The sequence below is a fragment of the Musa acuminata genome, chromosome BXJ3-11 (assembly GCF_036884655.1).
Source record: "Musa acuminata AAA Group cultivar baxijiao chromosome BXJ3-11, Cavendish_Baxijiao_AAA, whole genome shotgun sequence".
Classification (NCBI taxonomy): Eukaryota; Viridiplantae; Streptophyta; class Magnoliopsida; order Zingiberales; family Musaceae; genus Musa; species Musa acuminata.
Window position 1 is genome coordinate 404,358 of NC_088359.1, and position 23,713 is coordinate 428,070.

A 23,713-nucleotide genomic window follows, 5' to 3' on the forward strand; every position below is an offset into this window, starting at 1 on the left:
GGTCTATAACAAGTTTTCTCTGTTGTTCTTAGCTCTCCATGAAGCATGGTGGAGGATGAGTGAGAGAATGGACAGACTGCATAAAAGCGCTGTAGTCATATGGTACCTGCAATTGCACTTCCTGTCTTGCTTTTCTGGAATGGATGATTTGGCATGCTAGAGGTGCGAGCAGTCGAGCAGGAACAAAGATGGTGAGAACAGGTAATGGTGCCTCCTCTTCCTCTTCCTCACTTTTGCTGAGAAAGGAATGTCTAAATTTAATAAATAAAATTTATGATGCATGCTATTTAAGAAAGCATATTAAAAGTTGTTTGAAATCTTAAAATTAAGTACATACTTGTAGATGATTACAGCTAATTCGTATATACATTTATTAATATCATAAAATTGAAAATAGTAAATATATATTTGTGATTTTTAATGATGGATATAATTGAATTTTTTTTACACAAAAATAATTATTTTAAAATTTTTTTGCCAAGGTTTGTAAATAAGTTCAAAATAAAAAGTGTGTTATGATTTCATATCTTTGACCCGATAATAGTGATGAATTTAAAATTTTTAAATTTTAAATTATAATTATAGATACGATCATAATTTTTACATTCCAAGAAAATCACAATAAAATAGAATTATTGAGAAAAGGAATAATAACTTACTAAGATATGTTTAAGATTATTCTCAATAAGCATAGCTTACTTAAAGTCGTTAACATGTATTGCTATGTTATGAATATGATTCATCTCATTTATCTAAAACTTCTTATGAGTTATGAAACAATAAATGACATAATTTTTTAAATTTTAAATTGTTTTATTATAAATATTTTATTTTGAATAACAAGAATGTATGGAAAGAAGTGTAATGTTAAAGACATTTTTCTTAGACACCTTTTTATTTCTAAAGCTTATATAGTTTTGAACAAAAGATATTTAGTTTTTGAAGAATGTATTCATATTATTATTTTATAAATTTCTTCAAACTAAAAAAATTAATTTTGATGATATTTGTTTTGAATTTAAAAAAATTAAATTTAATTGATGATTCTACTCTTTAAAGTAACTTAGATATATCTACTTGCAAAGAAATCTCACCCGACAAATGAAAATTTATGAATGCACATCTTAAAAAGATGATTATTTGGATATACTAAAAGATGTACGAACTTGTTCTTTCTTTAAAATTTTATATAAATATTTTTTTTTATCTTAGATTAAGCATAAATATATTGATAATGCTCTTAAAGGTGATTAATGAGTCTTGATAATACATGAAGAATGAAATCAATTATCTTCGTAAGGTTGGTATCAATATATTGACACTCAATTATCTTCGTAGGATTGGTATCAAAAAATGAAGTATTCAAACAAAAAACATTCTTAATATCTCAAGTCTAAGGATCAGATACATAACTAGGACTACGATATCACTATCTATCTATGAGGTATCATATAGGACATCTTTGATGTCTCAAATCGAAGGACCAAACGCACAACTGAAACTACAGAATTAGAATTAGTGTCTAATGATAAGATATCATTAATCAACGTGAATTATTTTCTAATAGGCAGTTGCACTAGTACGTTGAAAAACCTCCTTGTTGATGAGATGAGAATAAAATACTCGATGACAGTGCTGGACCTTTGATACTCCTCGATAACAATCGAACAAGGAAAAAAGGTCATAGATGGAACCACGTTAGACCATCATCGGTCATGTTCATTGAGAAGGCCTTTTGGACCCTTTTTACAGTCATCTCCCACCAATCCATCAATCTACATGATTAGATTGGATATTCATGCCTCCGTGACAAAATGTAGCACAAATGCTTCACACATCATATCATCTCGAATCAGCATTTGGGAGAAATCAAGCACCTCCTGTTGCACGTTGAGCAAAGTGTTACCAGTAACAAAAAGAATTAGCAACTTAGATTGTAAAAACATCCTTAACTTTTGAATTAGCAAAGTGTCTACTCTGACAATATGTCTTTATTAGCTTTTGAATTTCTTTTTTAACGAGATAGCATACACCATCCAAAACCTACTAAGCCAACACCATGCACCTACAGGTAGTGCACTCACTACCCTTGGAAGGTGTTGATAACAGAAGAGGGTTCATTATTGCTGCACAAACTTGTCCAGTGCCAAGGTGTCCAGAGCAAAGAACTCCTTAACAGCGGCTAAAACTGCAAGCCCCAACTTCACAGCATCCTCATTGCTAGGTGCCTAGAAGAAGCACATCACAGTGGTGAAAACATATTAAGCTCACTCGTTGCATTATTAACAATGATAGCGATACAGTTACTGACCTCAATGTTGAGAGGAAGAACTGGATCATGAAGTGACAGTCTTAACAGGAACCATCCACCATATCCTGAGACTCTAACCTGCACAGTAAGAATGAACGAAGCATTAGTATGATTGCACATAATTTCAAAACTCTAACAACTGATTTACTGTAGCAACAATCAGCACTGAGGTACAGCATTAGCATTTAGATATATCCATAGTTCTATATAATTGAGATGTCAGAGTGTAGGCAACCAACAAAAGTCCAAAGGATCATATGCTTAATGACTGCAACTAACCTAACCAATCATCTAAATGATAAACTCCTGGGTAGAAAAGTGCTTCAATTGCCTAAAATTCGGACCTTCTTGTAACTTAAACATGTCTTTTAAGTTAATCAGTCATCAGTATATGTTTCTCAAGGGACAAGTCTTGTAACACGCTTGAAGTTGCATGTAACTTTGTGTGTTTCTTAACACAAGTAACCTAATTGTACACTATAGAATTAGCAAACGTGCAACGAGAAGCCTACGATGAAATTTCATAAGATTAGGAAAACCAATAAGAAATTTGATGAGATAACCAACAAGTATTGCTGTTGATGTCAACATGTGGAATCATGTGATTAAATAAGCAAAGACAAAAGGATCTCATGACAAATCACATTTAGCAAGTCATCCATATGATATCTTCAAATTAGTTTCCAGTGAAGATAGTAGATTACTCCTTCATAATTGATGGGTGCTTTCTTCAAGTTTGCATCTGAAGTCACTTTGTTCTCCAAATGTTTCAACACAGCTTCTCCATAATCACGGAAAGATCTGGAATCAACACCAACAACAGAGGAAAATTAAGTTTACACAATATGATACATCTACATCATACATCAAATCAGAAATTAACAATTGGCTCAGAGAAATTCTTTTCTGAAAGAAAATAGCCTACAGGTTTTCCATTATCTTAGAGAGAACTCTTAAATGAACAAAAAGGAATGTCCTCCTTGCTTTCGAGAAATTTTAAGTACAATACCTTAATCTAAGCATCAGTGTATTTACTGAGCTTTATCTTGTTACGCTTTTGAGAAAATTAAGTACAGCACCTTATGTCTGCCTTGGTTTTAAGAAAATTTAAGTACAACACCATAACCTAAGCATCAATAAGCTTTATCTTGTTAGGCTTGTCCATTTTACAACTTGAGATACAAAACATAAAAAACAAAAGTAACATCCTTTCTGAAGCATTATCATGTTAAGATAATTCATTTTTAAAATTGAACAGTAAAATACCAAGGTAATGCTCTTGCATATTCTTGGCACTAAAACAACAAAACAAATAATAAGCACTGGGAAGAAATATGCAATCTATGTTTAAGGCACAAACTAAAGCACTTTAAGTTACTTTTAATGATAGCCGAAAGAAAAGAAATAAAAACAGAAAAAAAGGGACAAACAGAATTTGATATACCCTCCTTTAAGATCTGGATGGTTCTGATCAATTTTCAACCTTAATTCCACTGCAAAAGCAGGTTCTTCTAGGCCCTCTACCAAATCGGTCAAAACGCTGCTACCACTACTTGAACCTGTGGCTTTGGCAGAAGCAAGTTTGTTTAAGAGCTTGACCTGCAATTCATGTAAACTCTTAAGAAAAAGAGAAAGAATAAAAACAATAAGACAATGAAAAACATGAAGAATCTGATTCCCTCTTTTTCATCCAATGAATAAATTTTTTTGAGAAACTGCCTGGTATACAATCCAACGTCACAATCGTATTTAGATCACCATAGTTTGATCAAGACGTGCTTTGGTTAGGTTCGACTTCGTATTTCTTTCTGTAGCCAATTAAGTCAAATGAATTGGAAATAAACCAATTCCCCAGTTGAGCCTCAACCATAAGCTCCTCGAATGCCATCTGCTTGGCTTTTGATCTCAGATTGGAGTGGCATGGGAACGGAGGAGGAAGAAGTCATAAGCTTTTCTCTCTTTTCCTACGGTTACTTTTTAATCTTTCTGGTCGCCTATGTTGGCATACTGAAATTTCGGTCAGTATTGTCATACTATCCTTGCACGTATCATCATGTATTAACTGGGTAACTCAGAATACAAAAAGAAGTAATATAGACTACATAAGACGAAGATTAAATTTTATCGAACAAGAAGTTTTTTAGGAAGGAGATAGTCTACAAGAATTTCACAATCCCAACTACCAGACTATTGGATCTATAATAGTAACATCATGGAAAAAATTATGAATGCACATTTATAAAAACCTCCATAACCAATGCCCAAGAACATGTTGACACTGTCTACAAGACAAGGCTAAATAAGTTGCTTAGCAGGAAGGGGCCTATCATGATAAATGAAAGAAAAATGAAAGGAAGAGAATGCTACCTTCTATTTTTATGCACATTAATCAAAGGAAACCAACAAATCAAATGAAACTTTACAAGGTACCTAACGAGATCCATAGGTGTGGCAAAAAAGTGCACATATGAATATTGCATGTGCCTACCATGAGGTATGCTCCATCATCAAGCCAGTTATTCTCCTCTAAAGCTCCATGGCCACTGGTTTCAATGGCTAGATGTGATTCTTCACCAATAGAATTCTGTCATTATTTGTTCTTGTATCAGATTCATCAGCAACATTAATCAAATATTTGATTAACTAAAATCCATTAAAATGGAAATAATAGAAAACAAAATCCAACCATTCATACTTCATAAATGTCAGAAATTACTGAAGTTGAAAAATCAGCAAGAAGGCAAAGGAAAATATGATGAGACTCAACGATACATTATTCTACTTCTACCTTAATCATTCTATATGAGAAGCATATGCTCTAATTTTAATTTATTAGAATAAATAAACTCATGATTATTCACATTCTAACAATGCATGCTAAACTGAGGTGAGATACTTAATGACAGCAGCCTGAAGAGTCTACAGATACATATTCTAATTAGGTTCATATTACAAACTTACTGTAATCTTGTGAGTCAAGATGTGGCCAAACATTTAATTCTCAAAAACTGAACACAGTTTTAGCCTAGCTGTCTTGAAGGAACATGAGACATAGAAAAACAATCACGAAGTACACTTTACCACCTTGTTTCACAGAACCAATTCAATTTGGAGCAAATTTTCAAAAGACAACAATGCCAAATATTGAAATGTAAAGGACCCTTATCTAATTGCTTAAACGAACATTTATGCAGCCTAAGAAAAAGGACAATGAGCAATATCATCAAGTGTGTTTGTCATATAATATGTCTTTCACTTCTAGAAAACATAAGAATGAATGAATTGTTTCCTTTTGTATGTTGTGTCGTTTCATCCCAAATTATTTCAACCTAAAATATGTTGCATGTAATGTATAAACATTTAAGGATGCTGCGTGAGAACCATGTTTACATCTCTAATCCTTGTCTTCAGAGCAATTAAGAAACTTTGGTGAAGGTAGTCTGGTAAAAAAAGAAATTTTTGGCTGAACAGTTGCACGTCTTCCTCATCTTATATTACCAACTTATATACTCATATCATGTGATCTGATAAGGGCCATACACTTACGTAACTAAAGAAAGCAGTTACATTTTATCACTTGCAAGTTGCAACCAACTTTTACACCAAAGTCTAAATGGACAAGCTCAATGTTAAACCCAGATGCTCTAACCCCATATGAGGTGCTAATATTACTTTTCAAGTTTCTCAAGGTTCTTGAATAAACTTTTATCATGCAAACATCAGCACAAACCAAATAGTGTCATCATCAAGAACCTGACCAGGCGAATTGCTTCATCAATGACATTTTTATAGCCTCGCCTGAACCTGTGATGTTTACCTCCTAAAACACACAGAACAAGTGAGTGGCTGGAAAAAGTTCTTTGATAAAGCAACCAAAAACATCTTACCAAGTTTCTTCTCAATAAACGTTGTTAAACCATCTGAGGTAACACTGTCCGTTACAACAGTCGTTCCTGGATGCTACTTCAACAAAAATATAAATAAATATTATGGTTTAAGCAATCAAAGAGACAGAATAAAGCATGTTTTGTGACTTTTGTCATCTTACTTCCTCCAGAACTATTGCAGACATTAAAGCAATCAATCGATTCCGGTTGAATTCTCGACCACTTGAGTCTACGGCAGCAGATCTGGGCAAAATCTTTTACTAAGGGCTCAGCTAACATGAAAAATTCCAAATTTAGATTAAATATCCATTATTACCTGTCGACGTCTGTATCAAATATGATACCCAAATCTGCCTTATTCTCATGAACTGCCTTGGTTATTGCTTTCATGGCAACTTTATCTTCAGGGTTGGGAATATGATTTGGAAACATACCTGGTATCAACTATAGGATAAGAGAACTACACAGTAGTGCCCAGTAAAAAATTTCTACTCATGAAGTTCGTTGTTACCATCAGGCTCCAAGAACTGACTGCCAGTAGTAATAGCTCCTAAAGGTTCAAGTACTTCTCCCTGACAAAGCAATACTATTAGGAAGAAAAAACAAGTGACCATACAAGTCCTAGTTTCAAGTTGGGCATTCTAACAGAAAAAAAACTTTGTAATGAGTACACATGAAGCAAAAAATTTATCACCCTGCATGAAGAAATGGGTGGCTGGCCCACATGAAGCAACCAACTCAATCAATAAAAACATATACACATACACATGGACTTTTAAAGAACGAACACATGCATAGAGATGATATACTAATTAATATGACGGTAGTGGAAATTTCAGCTTATACATTTTGAGTATGCCGGCAAACCAGGTTCATCCAATTTATTAGGCTAATTGGTCAGTTGGGTTGTCAACTTATAACCGAATCAAACCGAAGTTTAAAATGGATAATCTTATGATGGAGGCATAGTAAGATCAGATTCCTTACGAAGATCTAATCCATCTATGCAACTTCTCCCTAAATTGAATCCTTCAAAATGACTTAAAAGGATAGCTAAAAACAAACTTGTACTACAATTCCTCATATGAAAAGCATCAATATTTTTTCTGCGATTGAAAAACAAGGATCTAAGTGCCACAAACATCAAGTGCAATGGCCACCTATCAGCATGTACATATGCATGCCACTATGTGATAGCGGGTTGATCACACATTTTCTGATATTTTTCTCCTAACAAGTTCTAAATTCAGTAATCTTGCTTTTTATGTAATCTATTATGCATCATGTAGAAACCTGAAAAACTACAAAATCCATTTTTTTGGACTTGTATTTTAATACTAGTCTGTAAGACAAGTGACATGATGCAAACCAAGTCACCAGCTTGGCTGTGCTGATAGAATAGTGTACTTAGCCTTGATGGGCAATTATAGAAATTATACTCAGAAGGCTACCGTTAATTCCTATAACTTTGGCTATTGTGAAAATTGTGCATTAATTTATTTTTGCATGCTGGTCCTGTTGTACTTTTAAAAGGAAAAACAATTACCTAATTCTTGCAGTCAACAACTATGTTCTTGCATGGGTGATGAGGTGATCAAGGAAACCAAGACATCTCACCAAAGGCATCAAAAAGAAGTAAGAAAGTAGGGCATGAAGAATAAGCCTTCTAAATTTTATACTAGTGACCTCACATGAGGCATGTTGTATCATAATAACTCAAGTAGGATCCTTTTTGGACATGTGAGTGTTGTAATACATGAGGATATTAGCCTAGCTACCCTCTGGACTGTAATCTATGACAGGCAGATATGCATTGATTATGATAGTCAAATCCTTGGTCAAGAGTTTTCAATTAGTATAAAGACCTCTGAAGCTTAGACTTATGCAAAATTCATAGACCACTAAAGGTATAGATAATAGAATTTTTAAAAATGTTCATATTGAAACTATTACAAAGTCCTGATCAAATTAAACAAAACATAAAAAGGTTCAATAACAGTAAACAAAAGATCTTTGGCAAAAAGCATAAATGAAGATTCTAGTGATAAACTTCAAGAAACTAAAGCTTTTGTGGAATAATTGTTAGCTCTGTAATGTGAATAAGTCATGCATAATTTTCATCTGAGTAATGAAATTACCGCAAAAAATCCACCTGCACCATTCCCTGCATCAACAACTATATGGAATCCCTCCAAAGGTTTCTCTGGAAATAATATAAAACCAGTTAAGAGGATCTGTCAAACTAGCAAGAAGTGGGTTCTCATTTGTCTTAAAACATACAACGCCTCCTTTTTTAAGCTTAGGTTATGTTTGGTTAAAAAAGATGGAAAAGGATTTTCACTCGAGAAACTTTTCCAAGAAAACTGGTATATAAGTTTCTTCGTTGGAGGAAGAAGGGAAAATCCCTTTCTTTTTCAATATAGGGAAAAAAATCAAAACTTAGTCTCTTTTTCAAAGATATGTAGAAAATCCATAAAAAAGTATATTCAAGAGATTTTCTTTTCATTTTCTAGAAAAAAAATTGAAAAGAAAACAATGGTCCAAAATATTTTCATTTTCAAGAAACTGTAGGCATGATACAACTCAATTGTAGGTGGTACATGCCTCAGAAATTGAGTCAGTCCAAAGATACAGATTATCATACAATGTGGAGTTTCTTGAAAATAAAGTGGTACCTGTATTTCCAGCAGCCTTACGAACTGCAGCAACAAGATCTGAAGTATAAACTGACATATAATCCACCTTCTTCACAGTTGCATTCGCAGATTGAATTGATTCCTTCACACATATATTTGCAGCACGTACCAAAATATCTTTGATGTCAGGTTTTCCAAGTCCACCAGCATTGGTGAAAAATTTAAAGCCATTGCGATTATAGGGGAGATGGCTTGCTGCATGAAACTAATACCTCTCAAGGAACATGAATGGGTGATTCCATAAGCAAAATGTACACAAAGAAGATTAAAAAATGAAACAAAATAAAAAACAATATCTATTTTTCAAAAAAATGAAAGATATTTTATGCATAATTACAAAAATCATTTTTTTTCAAAATAAGTTAACATGATGAAGTCAAAGTCCATTTAGAGGTTTATTCTTTTCATGGTATATACTTCACAATAAGTTGAAAAGAACATAGATATCTAGAACAAGTTGACATGAACATACTACTAAATTAGACCATGCAAATACATTTTACCAATGCCATGTACCAACATAATACCCCCATATGTGCCAATCCCATCAAATCCGCCATATCCAGGACTACATCAGAATGCCATATTTAAATGTATGTTTCAAATACTTTTATAATTAACCGACCCACAAAGTTCAAAAGTTAATGAAAATGGGTAGCTCGATGCATGAGACTTGCCCATATAGGAACAGAGAGAGTGAAATTATATACACAGCCTTACCCTTACCCTTACCCTTGTAGGCAGAAAGATTGTTTCTTTGACTTGAACCTTCAACGAAGCACAAGAAGACATCTTGCCATGAAGCTAAGGCTCGACCTCTAAGTTTAAGCAATTGATGATAGCTTGACCTTTAGTTTTATCTTCACATGGTTAGGAATTTTCTTTTGGAACACTACAAGTGGGATTTTGGACCTAGGAACACTACAAGTGGGATATTGGAACACTAAAGTGTTAAACACCAGATCAGATAGTAAACTGGAAGTGGGTTAGAAAAAAAAGGTACTAGAAGTAAGCCTAAGTAGAGGTTGCCGAAAGCTCCTGGTCCACCTTAGAAACCAAACATCCATCCTCAAGATCTTTTGAGTCAGGGAGGCATTGAAACAGCACATTAGTTTTTGAACTCTATGTTGATGCTTTCTACATGCTTCAAATACACATAAAAATTCTGTAAACAGTGTTGTTCCTTGGAAAAATGGGCATTAATTTCTATATGAGTATGCTAGAATCAATGGCGACATACTCTTGAACACTGAGAACACCTAGACATACTTTCTTCGAAACCCAGAGGGGCTTTAATGATCATATTCCCAACAAATCAAGGTCTGCACCTAGAAAAATTATGGTGAAAACACAGGTGAACAGTAGTACCATATTTAAAGCATAAAAAATCTTTACTAAAGGTTTCATTCATGACCAAACAAACAACCTTTCTTCATAAAAGGAACCAATATAATACAGGAACCGATATGACAACACAGATTTAACATAATGACAATACACCATATATGAGAAAGTAAGAAAAGAAATAGTATAACGAGGTTCGTCACACCATGGCGTATCGTTCAATACAGATGGTATGTACCAATCCAATTGAGGATCGGTATAGGTGGTACATACCAGTCTATCGATACACCCCACCATACTGTGTATCAATATGTCGGTACGTACCGTACCGATAGCTGGTCGACACATCGGTACGGACCAGTAAGACGAATCATGTAGCATAATACAACTTAATGATTTAGATACATAATACACAAACAAGTTAAATACATGGCACAAATTTTGTCCAGCATGCATTTATCACCTTCTCATATAGCTGCTTATCATTGCCCATTAGAAAGCTTTGTCAATAGATATTATAAAGGTTTTAGATTGAATCTAGTCTACTTCTCTTGGTACCACATGAACTGATCTTGAGAACAAAATTATTTTCTGTATGCCAAGATATACCTGTTATCATTATGGACCCATCAACTGGACAAAAAAAAGTTTCATCTACTGTAAGTGTGCTGTTGAACATCGCTGGTGTAGATGCCAATCTGCATTAGAAATGAAAAAAAACACCATCTTTGACTGCAAAGTGAAGGATATAAGATGTGATACTGCAGGGAACTAAATGATCCAACCTATAAAACAGATTAAGAAGGAAACACTTTAAAATTCATTGACCATGGCTTCCCAGTAGCTGATGCAGGGGAAACATGATAATCACCTCAGAGATATTATAGAGGTAGATAACTCAATAAGTTTGAGGGCAGTTCTGGTTAAAGATGCTTAGAAAAGACTACATTTGGCAACAGAACTCTTCAAGAAAATATAAAGGAGAATGAATAGAAAAGAATTGTTCCCCAATCTAGGGTACAAATTGTTTTTCAAGAAAAAAGATAGAGAAGCTTAGCTACTTGCATGAGTTGCAGCAATTTACGGACTCCGAAATGGATAAGAAAATATGGCACTTGGAACTAACCCATACTGAATGACATCCAGTCCAGCACCAGCAAGTCCAAGAGAAACTGCATCCTGAAGGTTAAATCATCACCAACAAATAGAAGCTAGATTATTAGCACTGAGTTGGTCAGGATGTGGCAAATGAACTTTCACGTATTGTGACAAGAAAATAAAAAGTATAGCATCAAGTCTTCATGTAATTGAACATTAACATAAAAAAAATTAACTACACCAAACTTCTAAAGTTTGAACTGTGTTTACCATGATGAATATTAAGACCAGACAATTAATGTTGCATGAAACACAAAAGTTCTGGTCTCTAGAACAAATAGCAATTACCCCAAATTTCTAACAGTACAGGTCATATTTTACCGAACACTCCCAATTTTAGTAATTAAAGTTAAAAAATTTCCAAGGTGAACTTATGATTAAATATGGCATTTCAAAAATTGATATAATCCAATAAAATTAGAAAACTTCAAAATTCACTGATATTACACAAATTATGCTTAGATCATGAGTAAATTAAAGGATAAGAGATTATGTGCACTGATTGAGCAAAAATGCTATTGCATCAAGAATCATGTCCTAGTTGGTCCCTAAATTGGTTATGTTTCACTTTCATAAGGTGGAACATCAAATATATCTAAATATCTAAGACATGCTATCAGTTATGTCTTCCTGATAGTATTTGCACTTGCATGCAAACTTAATACTTTGTAGAAAAAATCAGCAGTCCAAGCAACAACAATAAAACCAATGCAAGTAATGTATCTGACACTAAAAACCAAAAATATTATTTTTTTAGTGAATCACCCAGGAATGAAATACAATAAAAAATAAAATAAAATCTGAAAAGAGGTATTAGAACCGGATGATCTATGTGCAGAAAATTCTATCTGATTTAGCAAGTAAGAGTATAAAAAGTTGACTAGGTATAAACTCCAAAGACCAGGTTTCTGAAAAAAGCAGCACCACAAATAGGTGACAAACATCCAACTAGAAAAAAAAGACCCAAGCAAGCTTCCAAGAGAAATTTGAATAGACAATAAAGTAATAGGCATTGTTTGACCTAAGGCTTGAAATGGTATGAAACGGGTGATGCGTACCATCCCGTTTAAGAGAAAATTGAATAAACAATAAAGTTGTAGGCATTGTTTGATGTATAGCTTGAAACAGTATAAAACGAACAATGCATACCAAAGTTTGCAATACCATACCGTACCGCCTGGTATGGGAGGTATTAAGCAGTTGGCCCAGTATCAGGCGATACGAGGCTGTACAGGCCAGTAACGATCGAAATTTCGATCGTGTACCGACCGATAACAGTTGAAATTTTGATCGTTACCGAATGGTAACAGTGCTCCAATGGTCAATTTGACCGTTGGAGGCCTCCTCAAGGGTTTTTAAACCCTTTCTTCCCCTCTATTTCAATCCATTTCACTCTCACATTCTCTTAAACTCTCTCAAACTCATTTTTCTCACATTCTCTCTCTTATTCTCATATTTTTACTCTACTAAACTCAACAAAGCAACAATTTGTCGATTGAATCAAATTTAGGAGACTAATTTGGGAGGATTAAGAGGAAAAACTTTTTAATCAAGAGGTATGTATTCTCTTTCTAGATTTTCATTGATTTATGAGATAATTAAGCCTATTATGATAGTTGGTCATACTTCTTCATGCAATAGTATGATACGGATCAGTAGATCAGTAACGAAAGTAGAAATTCTGACATTTACCAATACATGCCTTAGGAGCCGCCTCGGACACATGTGATTCATGACGATTAACCTACAACCATCATCACATTGATGCACCAATGACATACAATGTATAAATACACTATGTTGTGGGATCAATTTTAGGAATGGGTTTAACAAACATATCATATTTATATATAGATACATAGGATCAAGGACTCCAATCCACCACCGATGGAGGCCCGTCGTTCGTTTTGGTGGTAGAATCAGGTATATCTACACATGTGATTACATAATTCATTTGAATCTTAAAGTTTAAGTTGTATACAAAATAATCCAACAATTCAAATAATTTTTCTATAAATAATTTATTAACGGAAGGACGATCCGGAATGGACCAAATTTGCTAACCTTGCACAGGCTACTCCTCAAAGCCCGAAAAAAATGTGGCACTATTCTTACCTAAGTTTCATTAGTTTTGCTAAAACTATATTAAATGTATATTTATTTTTAATTTAAAAATTTAAAAACCTTATCCTAACTTTTTTTCTATTTTTAGAGGATTTTATGCCTATTTAGGTGTACCACTCAATACATCGTACCGTATCGTACCATACCGAGCAAAGCTCGGTACACCGATATGGTACGAGATCAAAAACCTTGATGCATACCATCCCGTTTTGGGCAATAGGTAGGAAATAGGTCAAGTAACAATAGGCATGGGTGATTTATCAACCGATAAATCGATTGATATGGGTTGAAATTTGATCCATACCGACCCAAATAGGGTCAAGTTTGATGATTGTTGGAGTCTCTTTTGGGCTTTAAATGCCCCTCCCTCTCCCCTATTTTACTCTCTCTTATTCTCACTCTCTTTGACACTCTTCACACTCACTCATAAATAAAATTCCTAATTAATGATAAGTTGTAATCAAGCTATCGATTTAGATAAAAAGAAATTGGAACTTAAGGTCCAATAGAATTTCTCTTTAATTTTAAGGTATTTAACTTCTTTCTATGTTTTATTTATTATTTCATATAATTTACTAATGCATAATTACCAAGATTAAACATAACTAAGGTCACTCTTATGTTTAGTCCCAATGAGGTCCATTATCTTACATTTAGCCCCAAATTAGGGATATTTAGGGCTAATAACAACCCTATTCATTTATTTATGCCTCATATACACTCTATTCTTATTTAAATACAATAAAATTACCATTAAATTGGGGTAAAAAAGCTTTTTTTTGTGAATTTCTAGCCATTATTAGGCTTTTTTTTTTAAACTCGTATGTACCGGTCCGCTCAATGACCAATGCTGCTGTCAACACAGTCGATGGTTTTAGGATCATGAAAAAAAAAAATATTATTCCAAAGTAGCTGCCAAGCCAATTGCATCATTTTATGAATAAGGAAATACATCTTTAGTACCACTTTGATAAACCATCAATTCAATTGAATGCTTATAATGGGTTTCACCGAACTTATTTCGAGTTGCCAAATATGGTCACATAACCAATGATCTATTCATCATATCTGTCAGCATGCTCAATTTCAAAAATGTGTCAGCCTGATATTATGGAAAGCCTATACAAGTTCAAAAAAGTTGTATGTGCCAGAAAAGGCAGAAATCAGATCCATAACTGTGATCCAACTTTTAGTCTATAGAGAAGAGTGATTCAAATTGAAACTAATCAGGGATAGATCATATGAGAAAATATGCATGCAAACAAATAGATTGACATGCAATTGACCTACAATGCATGGCCATGTGGGCATCTTCTAAGCAGCTTAAGTGTAGCGAACAAGTTCCATATTGTGTTGGCGTTAAGACACATGAACGGTGGCCCCCCATATCAGAACACCAACAAAGATACATGCTGGATGCCAACAACCCACCAGGACAAGTAATCCTAAGTGTTCAGAGAAGAGCGCTTGCTTCAAATTATCTATGGAGGATAAAACAAAAGAAAGTAATAGAAAGAAAGTTTAATTTAATTGAGATACAATAATGCTTCAGTATACTACAAAGCATGGTTTGTAGCACTGTAGCACTGCTACAGTGCTCGGCACGCCTGAATATACCGCTCGGTACACCTGGGTGTACCGAGCGGTATACCATACCGTACCGGTACCGAGCCCAGGTCGAAACTCCGGTATGGTACGGTATTACGAACCTTGCTACAAAGTACAAGGCCAGTTCTAATATTGCAAAACAACATGGCCTATATTGTAGGTTTATACTTCGAAGATAGAAAAGAAAAATTGTTAACACTTTGAACATCAGAATGCATTAATCTGATAATGCAGAGAAGCTCATCCAAAAACTTTCACAAGAACCAATATCAAGTCAAAAGAACCACATCACATGATCAATTACCTGTAATTTTTTAGCAGATATTCGTGAATCATGACCGATGGAGACTCTCAGCCGTCTCGACTCATTCGGGTTTTTTCTTTCTAATAACCATGCAGCAAAAGCAGCACCTATAGCTTCTGCAACAGGTTCTGTAAGGTTCACAGGTTCCCCCTCAACACCAGCAACAGCGACACCTCGAATATCACTACATAATTAAATAGTAAGGATATCTGAGATGTTCAATAAGTCACAACCAACCTAAAACCCCAGCAAACAAGTAAATATTATTGCTAGTACAAAAGGTACCTGAATCACTTGGATGGAAACACCATGTATCCTATAGGTAGGAATGTCATGGTGGTGCTTCTTTATATTCTAAGCACAATTAAATGAATTTATTTAGGAAGACTGATTCACCAAAACTAGTCAATGAAAAAAGGAAAAAAATTAGTGGATGACTTCATCTAAATGGAACAAATTCAGTCTCATTTGATGTGATGGCTTTGAGGGGAGCTTTATGGACTAGAGTATATTATCTATGATCCACCTTTTCCAAGGATATTGTGAGGCACTTTCAGTTCAAACAAACAACAGAAGATTTTTCTATTGTCCTACTTCAAATAGATAGTTTTCTTGTACATAATATATTTCATGAACAAAAAGAATTAATTGTGCATGACAAAAAGACTCAATTCTTTCAGACAAGATTAGCCCACAACACCAACTATCCTGACCGAATAATTTATAATCAAAATCAGGAGACCATCCAACAACCCTTGTCAATATTAAAAAGCCTACAGCACCCTCCACAAGCTAAAGGCTTCCAAGTTTTAAATTTTCACATATGCAAAAGCATTGCAGACTATAGCCTTAACATTTTCAAAAATATTTCATATAATGAAACCAGAGTGTTAATAGCACGCTGAGAAACAAAAAGATGAAGATAGCTCAAAATGTGCTGTTGACTTGAACAGTTGCAATTGATAGAACACCTGTTGCAACAAATTTATATAAAACTTGACTATCTAAACCTCTAGAGATCGGTAAAAATTTACAATTGAATGATTCCTTTAACAAAAGGGGAAAGAAGAAATCCACGCGAAAAAAGAACTAACAGAAGAGTAAACTTGTAAGTGTCATGTACAATTTGGCCATTTGCTAAAATAGAGGAATGATGTAAGATTGCATAAATCTATACCATGATGATAGTGAATAACATCTGCATGTCTCAAGAAATATGCATCAGCAACATAACTCCCCCTCAGTTGACATATGCCATGGCACACGATGGCGAGGACTTGATGCAGCAACTTTATACTTAGGATACTTGGGATTTGTCCTACTACTAGTATCTCATTTAGTGTCTCTGATATCGAAGTTCACCGTACCGAGGTGTACTACCAGGTATGGGCGGTACGTACCAATCCGACAAGGGACCGATATGCGGATCGTCCCATACCGGGTGGCACATGTTACATGCCCCCATATCGGGCGATATAGGTCAATACCGATTCAGTAACGATCAAATTTCGACCATTTTCAATAAAGGGCTAAGATTGCCTTGTTTCAAATGGTCAATTTGACCGTTTGAACCATAGGAAAGGGTTTTTAAACTCATTATTTCCCCCTCTTTCAACCCATTTCACTCTCTCAATCGAGTCAAACTACTAAGAGAACTAGAAACACATAACAGTCACAGTCATCCAACCAACGTGTAAAGGCAAAGGGGACGGCAGTAGTAGCATCAGCCAAATCGTTAGAAAGAATCAAGTCGGGTGATGAGACACCTTCTCAATCGCATTCAACAACCAGCTCGGTCCAGATACATGGCAGCGACTTGGATAGCATTGTCTCGACTGATGATAGCATCAACGTCGGGGAGTTGATGGTCCCGTCTACACAATTCGAGGGTTGTGCATGGACCGAGAAGCTGTATTCGACGCATGCCACCCAAGATTCAGATCATGAAGCTCGACGAGGTACTGGTCAAATTTATACATGAAAGGAGAAGGGGAAGGCAGTAGATGATTTTGAGCAATTGTGACAGAATCTATACGGCGTAAACACAGAGCGAAGCTCATCATATTCATAGTCATCGTATAATGGAGAATCTTAGGCCAACAATAGTATAGTGATAATTGGTCATACTTCTCCAAGCAATAGTACGATGATCAATCTTATGATTACTATACAACAGACAAGTGGCAAAAGTAGACGTTCTGACATTCTCTATGCTCCACACCAATACATGCCACAATCGTTCTTGCTTCAGGAGCCACCTCGGACACATAAGGTTCATGACGATCAAACTACGATCATCACCACATTGATACACCAATGACATATAATGTATCAGTATATTATGTAGTGGGATCAATTTCAAGATTTGGTTCGATAACCATATCAAATTGATATACGGATATATAAGATCAAGGGGCCCGATCCATCGCCCGTGGGATCCCGTCATTCTTTTTTATGGTAGAACCAGGTATATCCTTCGATTGATTCCTTTATTCATTTGAATCTTAAAGTTTAAGTTGTTTAAAAAATAATCTAACAATTTAAATCATTTCTTTGTAGATAATTCAATATTAACGGAAGTACGATCCGAAATATACCACAAAGCTACTCCTCAAAACTCAAAAAATATATGTATAATTATTCTTTCCTAATTTAGATTATTTTTGCTAAAATTAAACTAAATTTATAATTATTTCCAACTTAAAAATCCTAATCTAACTTTTTCTTATTTTTCAAAAAATTTTGAAGATATTTTCGATCATTTTTCCATGCCATCGTTACGCTCCATCATATCGACACACTGTATGTTGGTACGCCCCAATACGTACCAAACCAACATTCAGTCGATACATAGGTACGAATCGATAAGATGAACCTTGTATGATATAATTCGATACATCTAAAGATATATAATAGGCATCCATGGAAAAGCTATTATTGACATACTAAAAGAATAGAATAGTTTAATTATAGAACCAGATGGCCATATATATCTTTATAGGATGTCAACATCAACAATGTGCAAGTCACAAGAATTTAAAACCCTCAAATAAATTCCAGGAATAGTTATGAGATTCAACCAGTACAGCATAAACATTAATATAAAGAAAATTCACATGAATAGTATTATCAAAATAATTCACTTTATATATTCATCTCCTGAGACCTGATTTTGTCATGCAACAATATAGAATGAAGTCAAACTTGCACCTTCCGTTTTGAAGCTTGAGGAAATCAACCTTCTCAAAGGATGAAACAGCATTTGTACTTTGAGCAGCTGAAAGAAAATTCATAAACATATTACACATGGCACAAATACCATTATAGAGCAAGTCACATGCCTTGGACGAAATTGTAACAGAAAACTTCAATCACAAAGGTTTTATTGACAATATTAGCAAAGATCAGCAATTACACACTCAATGATCACTCTACCAGGCAACTGGACAAAACACAATCATGAATGCATATTCTTTGAGGTTAAGAATCACATAGTCACACACTTGAAAAAAACTCTGAATATTGGGAGTCTAGAGCAGACCATTGCACATGTTACTTGTTGGTTTCCCTGAACTGATGCCTCGCATTGAAATTATGTGCGACTGCATGGCTGACATACCAGTCCATGCTAATTTCCACACCTGGAAGGGACGTGTGCTGGGTATATCAAGAGCAAAAAGTACACTGGAACTTTTGGTGTTTGACTGCCAATTGCGTTGGCAGTGCTGTGCCAGAAACGAATTTGGAATAGGCATCGCTGACATTACTGCATCAAATTGTCAACTCTATTAGATCTACAATCTAACCTCCTGTCAGCTTAACTAGACATGCAATGCTATTATTTGTGTATAAAAGATATGCTTATTAAAGATGTATTAGATGATGCCCATAGCTTACAAATAAGTATTGGATTAGCTGAACAGAAATTATGTGCTATTGATATACTTTATTGACTTCAAAAACTAAACAAACTCAGAAAATTCTGAAGTTGATAAAGTCATTATTGAGTCCATGGAGCATAATTACTGGTTTGTGTGCCTAGGAAAGAAAAATATCTCAGTTTTGCCGCTTCTTTTAATTACGAATTTCATAACATTGATGGTTAAGAAAAAACAAAAGTACTTTTAACATTTGTGAGTAGATGTTGCAATGGTGATCTCACCAGGTGAATTGAAGAATCAAACATCAGAAGACAAAAGACAATAATTATGTTCACCAACAAGTATATGCATATAGTCCAAAATGAATCAGCTCTCTCTTTTCTATTTTCTGCCAATACAAGAACATTTTAGAACACTAAGGAAGGCTTTTGAAGAACCAACTTCATGGTGTTCCACTATTCACCTACTAGCACCCCTGCAACTAAATACCTTATAATAAAAGCAAGCCAAGATTTTCCCAGGATGACCCTTTCCCCGTATTCATGTTTTCTGCACATGAAATTGCTCCATGGGAAGGAGTTACCCACAACTCAAACACTGCATCACCTATAAATTTTATCTGCAACATATGATTCAGTGCTTGTAATAGGCGCTCAACAACTCGCCTAGGTGCTCGGGTGAGGTGAGGCGAGGCCCAAGTGCCTCGCACAATCTCCAGGCAATGCGATTCATTGAAGTGCTGATTGCGCACTTGCCTGAGCCCAGGCGTCGGGCGCCTTGGGCGAGTGCCCAAGTGAAACTAGCATAGCACATGAAATCGGAAGAGAAAGGATGAGATTGAAAGAGAAAGGGGCTCTGACCTGAAGGCGAATACAACAAAACCAATCAGTGCTCGACGGCGAAGAATTGATTTGTGCCCAGCGACGAATGGGAGGGCAGAAGATGTGATCTTGTTAGAAGGCAAAAAGCTAGGGTTTTGAAGGTGGGATGGGGGGATGGGAGGGCAAAAGACACAATGGATGGGAGGGGAAAAGTGATCTCATTGGAAGACAAAAAGATAAGGTTTTGAAGGTGATGGGTGAGAGGGAGAAGACTCGTTGGAAGACATGATCTCTCTCCTCTCTCTCTTTCATGGTATACCTTTTCTCGCGCCTGCGCCCAAGACGCGATGCATGATGGATGTGAGAAGCAATTAGTGCGTTGTGAGAAGCAATAAACAGCGCACTAAGTAGAAATAAGTGGCAATCAGTGTACTGTGAAAAGCAATAAATATTGCATTAAGTAGCAATAAGTAGCACACCAAGTATTAAATAGCAATAAATAGCACTCTTGTTCTAATTTTGTTGAGTCAAGATGCCAATTGACTCATCCATTTCTAGATTTAGGTCAGAAATCACCCTATCGAATGGGATTGAACTCAAATTATGAGTCAACCTAGGCATAGCGATCAAAGAATTACATCCTGTAATATATATTTCAAGTCGGCCATGATGTGATATTTTTATTTTTATGATCATATTTATTAATTATAATATATTTTTTATATTTTAATATTTTGGAGCATCTAGGTGAGCCCTTAGCACCTCAGGCGTTTTGAGACCTTGGTGCTTTTTGGTACTTAGTGCTTTTTTAATACACTAGTATGATTGTGAAGTTCCATCTTACTCGAGGTTTCTTACTGACTCATGCTCCACCAACCAGAAAAGTCAGTGTTGTAGGGATGGTAAAAGTCAAGTATATGCAATTTTCACCTAAAGTGGAATACAAACCTAATTAACCATGTTGGTATCTAAACCCATAAAGGGTAACTTCCTAGCCTAACCCATCCTAACCCAATTAGGGTACCCCAATGTAATTTGAGTACGTTGGCTAGACAAAAATGCCCGACACCTGCTCTGATCCCTAGCTAATACTAGAAATAATAACGGGTGGGGTACCCAGTACCCAAACCCGAACTTGACTATCACGGTTGTTTACTGACTCATCACACCCACTGACTCATGCTACACCAACCCTAAAAGTTTCAGTGCAGTAGGGAACGAAAGAGTCAAGTATATGCAATTTTCACCTAAACGAGAATACAAACCAAATTAACAATGTTGGTACCTGAATCCAACATGGGTAACTTCCTAACCAAACCAATCCTAACCCAATTAAAGGGTACCCCAATTTTTTTTCCTTTTTTTTTAAGGGTACCCTAAGTTTGATAAACCCAAATGTCCAACACCTGCTATGATACCCCAGCTCATACTAGAAATGATAACCGGTAGGATACCTATTACTTGAACCGGAACTTGACTAAACTACCTAGGAATCTGAACCTGGACCCCCACTTCCTTCTCTACCAGCGTTTGTCTCAAATCCAATTAAAGGTACCTCAAACATAGCTTAAGCGGGTTGGGAGACCCATGTATTCCAGAAAAACCCAACCTGGTGCCATTTAGTCAGGCGTCACATATTCTGTTGGCAGAATTCTTTTGTGGAACCATCATTTGCTAGCTAGTAGAACGACATGATGATCCATATTGCAATCAAACTCTTGTAAATAAGGCTTCAATAAAGGGAAAATGTAGATGGGATAACTTCATTAGGGTTCCATAAATAAACTTAATTCCTATAAAAGTGTCAAAATTGATTCTTTCATTTGGGAGTCAAGTAACTTTCTTGATGGAACAGTTACGCAATGAGCCAGTACTGCACTGAATTGAATGAAATGTATCACCAGTGATCCAAATCCACATGGAGTATTACAAAGAAATTCATTGGTTATGAACAAGTCAAAATAAAATGGATAGAAGAGTCAGAGTCCACAGAATCAGGAACTGTAATAGGCAATGGAATTCCATAATTCGAATTCACATGTAGACTAACCAAGGCTACAACAACGATCACCAAGAATATAGCCAAATTAACAAAAGTTAAAATGAGATAAAAGAACAGAGTAAACAGGATCAAGTACCGTAAACCACAACATGATCACCAAAAACAATCATTAATTAGGAAGAGTCAAAATAAAATAATGAAGTAATTGGAATCAACAAGATCAAGAACCACAAAAGAGAATGGGTTTGAGGTAATTCCATTTCACATGCAGAAGAATCGAGACCACAACATCAGTCACTGAGAACATGCACCGGTTAGAAAAAGCCTAATTGACTTGAAAAAACGAATCAAATTCAACAGGATCAACAACTATAGAAGGTAATAAAATCGAGTAATTCCGATCCATATTCAGAAGAATCAAGAAAACAAAACCGATCACCAAGAACATTCAAGAAAATAAGAAGAGTCCAAATCAGAGTGAACAGGATCAGGAACTGTAAAAGACAATGGAATCGTGTGATTCCAAATCACACGTAGAAGAAACAAGAGGACAACATCGATGGCCAGGAACGTTCACGAGCTAAGAAGAGTCGAAGCGAAATGGAAAAACGAAAAAGATCTAACAGAATCAAGAACTGCAAAAATACGATGGACTCGAGCAATCCCAATTCATGTAGAGAAAAACCAATAATATCCAAGATCGGAATGAAACAGAAGGAAAAAAAAGGAATCGGAGTCGACGGGATCAAGAATTGTGATTCAAGATAAGTGAACGATGATGCTCTCATCCAAAAGCTAATTCATTCATCTAAGACTGGAAAGTTGAAGGGTTTTCGAGCCCAAAATCCACATCCATAGTAGAATTGGTAAAAACAAGGGGTATCAAGAAACCAGGGAAAAGATCGACAATAACTACAACTGAGAAGGACGAGGTGATACATAGAAAGCAGAACCTGCCATCGGATGCGACCTGGTCGACGGCGGGCGACGGCTTCTTGCAGCGGAGACGACGATGGGAAGAGCGGCCGAATGGTAGACGAGATGGCGAGGCAGGCGAAGGGCACATAACAGATCGCCTTCGTGATAAAGTGGCAGCGTGTCGACCATTGGATGGGAATCAACGGTCGCAAATGGAAAGGTTCCACTGTCGCTGAAGCCATACGCGAAATACTTGTGTTGTAGTCGTAAACAGCATTTGACGAAAAGAAAATAAATTGAAGAGCAAATTTTAGAGGCTCCAAATTGAAGAGCAAAAGTTTTAATTTTAAGATATATTAACATTTGGGTCATGTGCATAAAAGAAAATAAATTTAACAATATAGAAAATTTTGATTTGAAAGTATATGAAGGTACCAAAGACAAGCATAACTTTTTGTTTGCATATAAGGATTTGGGATCGATCATTTTGATTCTTTTGTATATAAGTAACATAGATTACATTTTAGGAGTTATATATATTTATATATATATAGATTAATCCTCTGAAATAATATATATATATATATATATGGAGAATTAATCGAACAATCAAAAAATAATAATTGGGAAGTGGAACAGTGGGAGGAAGAAAGAAATTG

The 23,713-nt window shown here is 35.3% G+C and overlaps 1 protein-coding gene across 4 annotated transcripts; it reads right to left on the reverse strand.

Moving 5' to 3' along the window:
- Positions 1-1,934: 1,934 nt before the first annotated feature.
- Positions 1,935-23,258, reverse strand: LOC135652614 (uncharacterized). 4 transcript variants are annotated; one of them, XM_065173681.1, is made up of 18 exons: positions 23,090-23,258; positions 18,974-19,198; positions 18,643-18,709; positions 15,433-15,616; positions 11,365-11,417; positions 10,848-10,936; positions 8,874-9,089; positions 8,337-8,401; positions 6,710-6,770; positions 6,515-6,632; positions 6,360-6,441; positions 6,199-6,271; positions 6,070-6,131; positions 4,800-4,895; positions 3,756-3,910; positions 3,016-3,112; positions 2,312-2,389; positions 1,935-2,228 (listed from the first exon to the last, which is right to left on the reverse strand). In XM_065173681.1, the coding sequence occupies exons 1-18, from the start codon at positions 23,241-23,243 to the stop codon at positions 2,121-2,123; spliced, it is 1,983 nt and encodes a 660-aa protein (XP_065029753.1). In that variant the 5' UTR covers positions 23,244-23,258; the 3' UTR covers positions 1,935-2,120. The 4 variants fall into 4 exon arrangements, with proteins under 4 accessions (XP_065029753.1, XP_065029755.1, XP_065029754.1 ...); XM_065173683.1 differs by having other exon boundaries at positions 23,094-23,217; XM_065173682.1 differs by having other exon boundaries at positions 23,076-23,217.
- Between the last annotated feature and the right edge of the window lie 455 nt (positions 23,259-23,713).

Excerpts from the sequence above, each read along its gene's own strand:
- LOC135652614 (XM_065173681.1), bottom strand. The coding sequence starts at position 23,243 with ATGGTCGACACGCTGCCACTTTATCACGAAGGCGATCTGTTATGTGCC. Across the intron at positions 11,418-15,432 it reads TATCTGCTAAAAAATTACAG|GATGCAGTTTCTCTTGGACT; the intron begins GTAATTGATCAT and ends TTTAACCTTCAG. Across the intron at positions 6,442-6,514 it reads TTTGATACAGACGTCGACAG|ATCTGCTGCCGTAGACTCAA; the intron begins GTAATAATGGAT and ends GATTTTGCCCAG.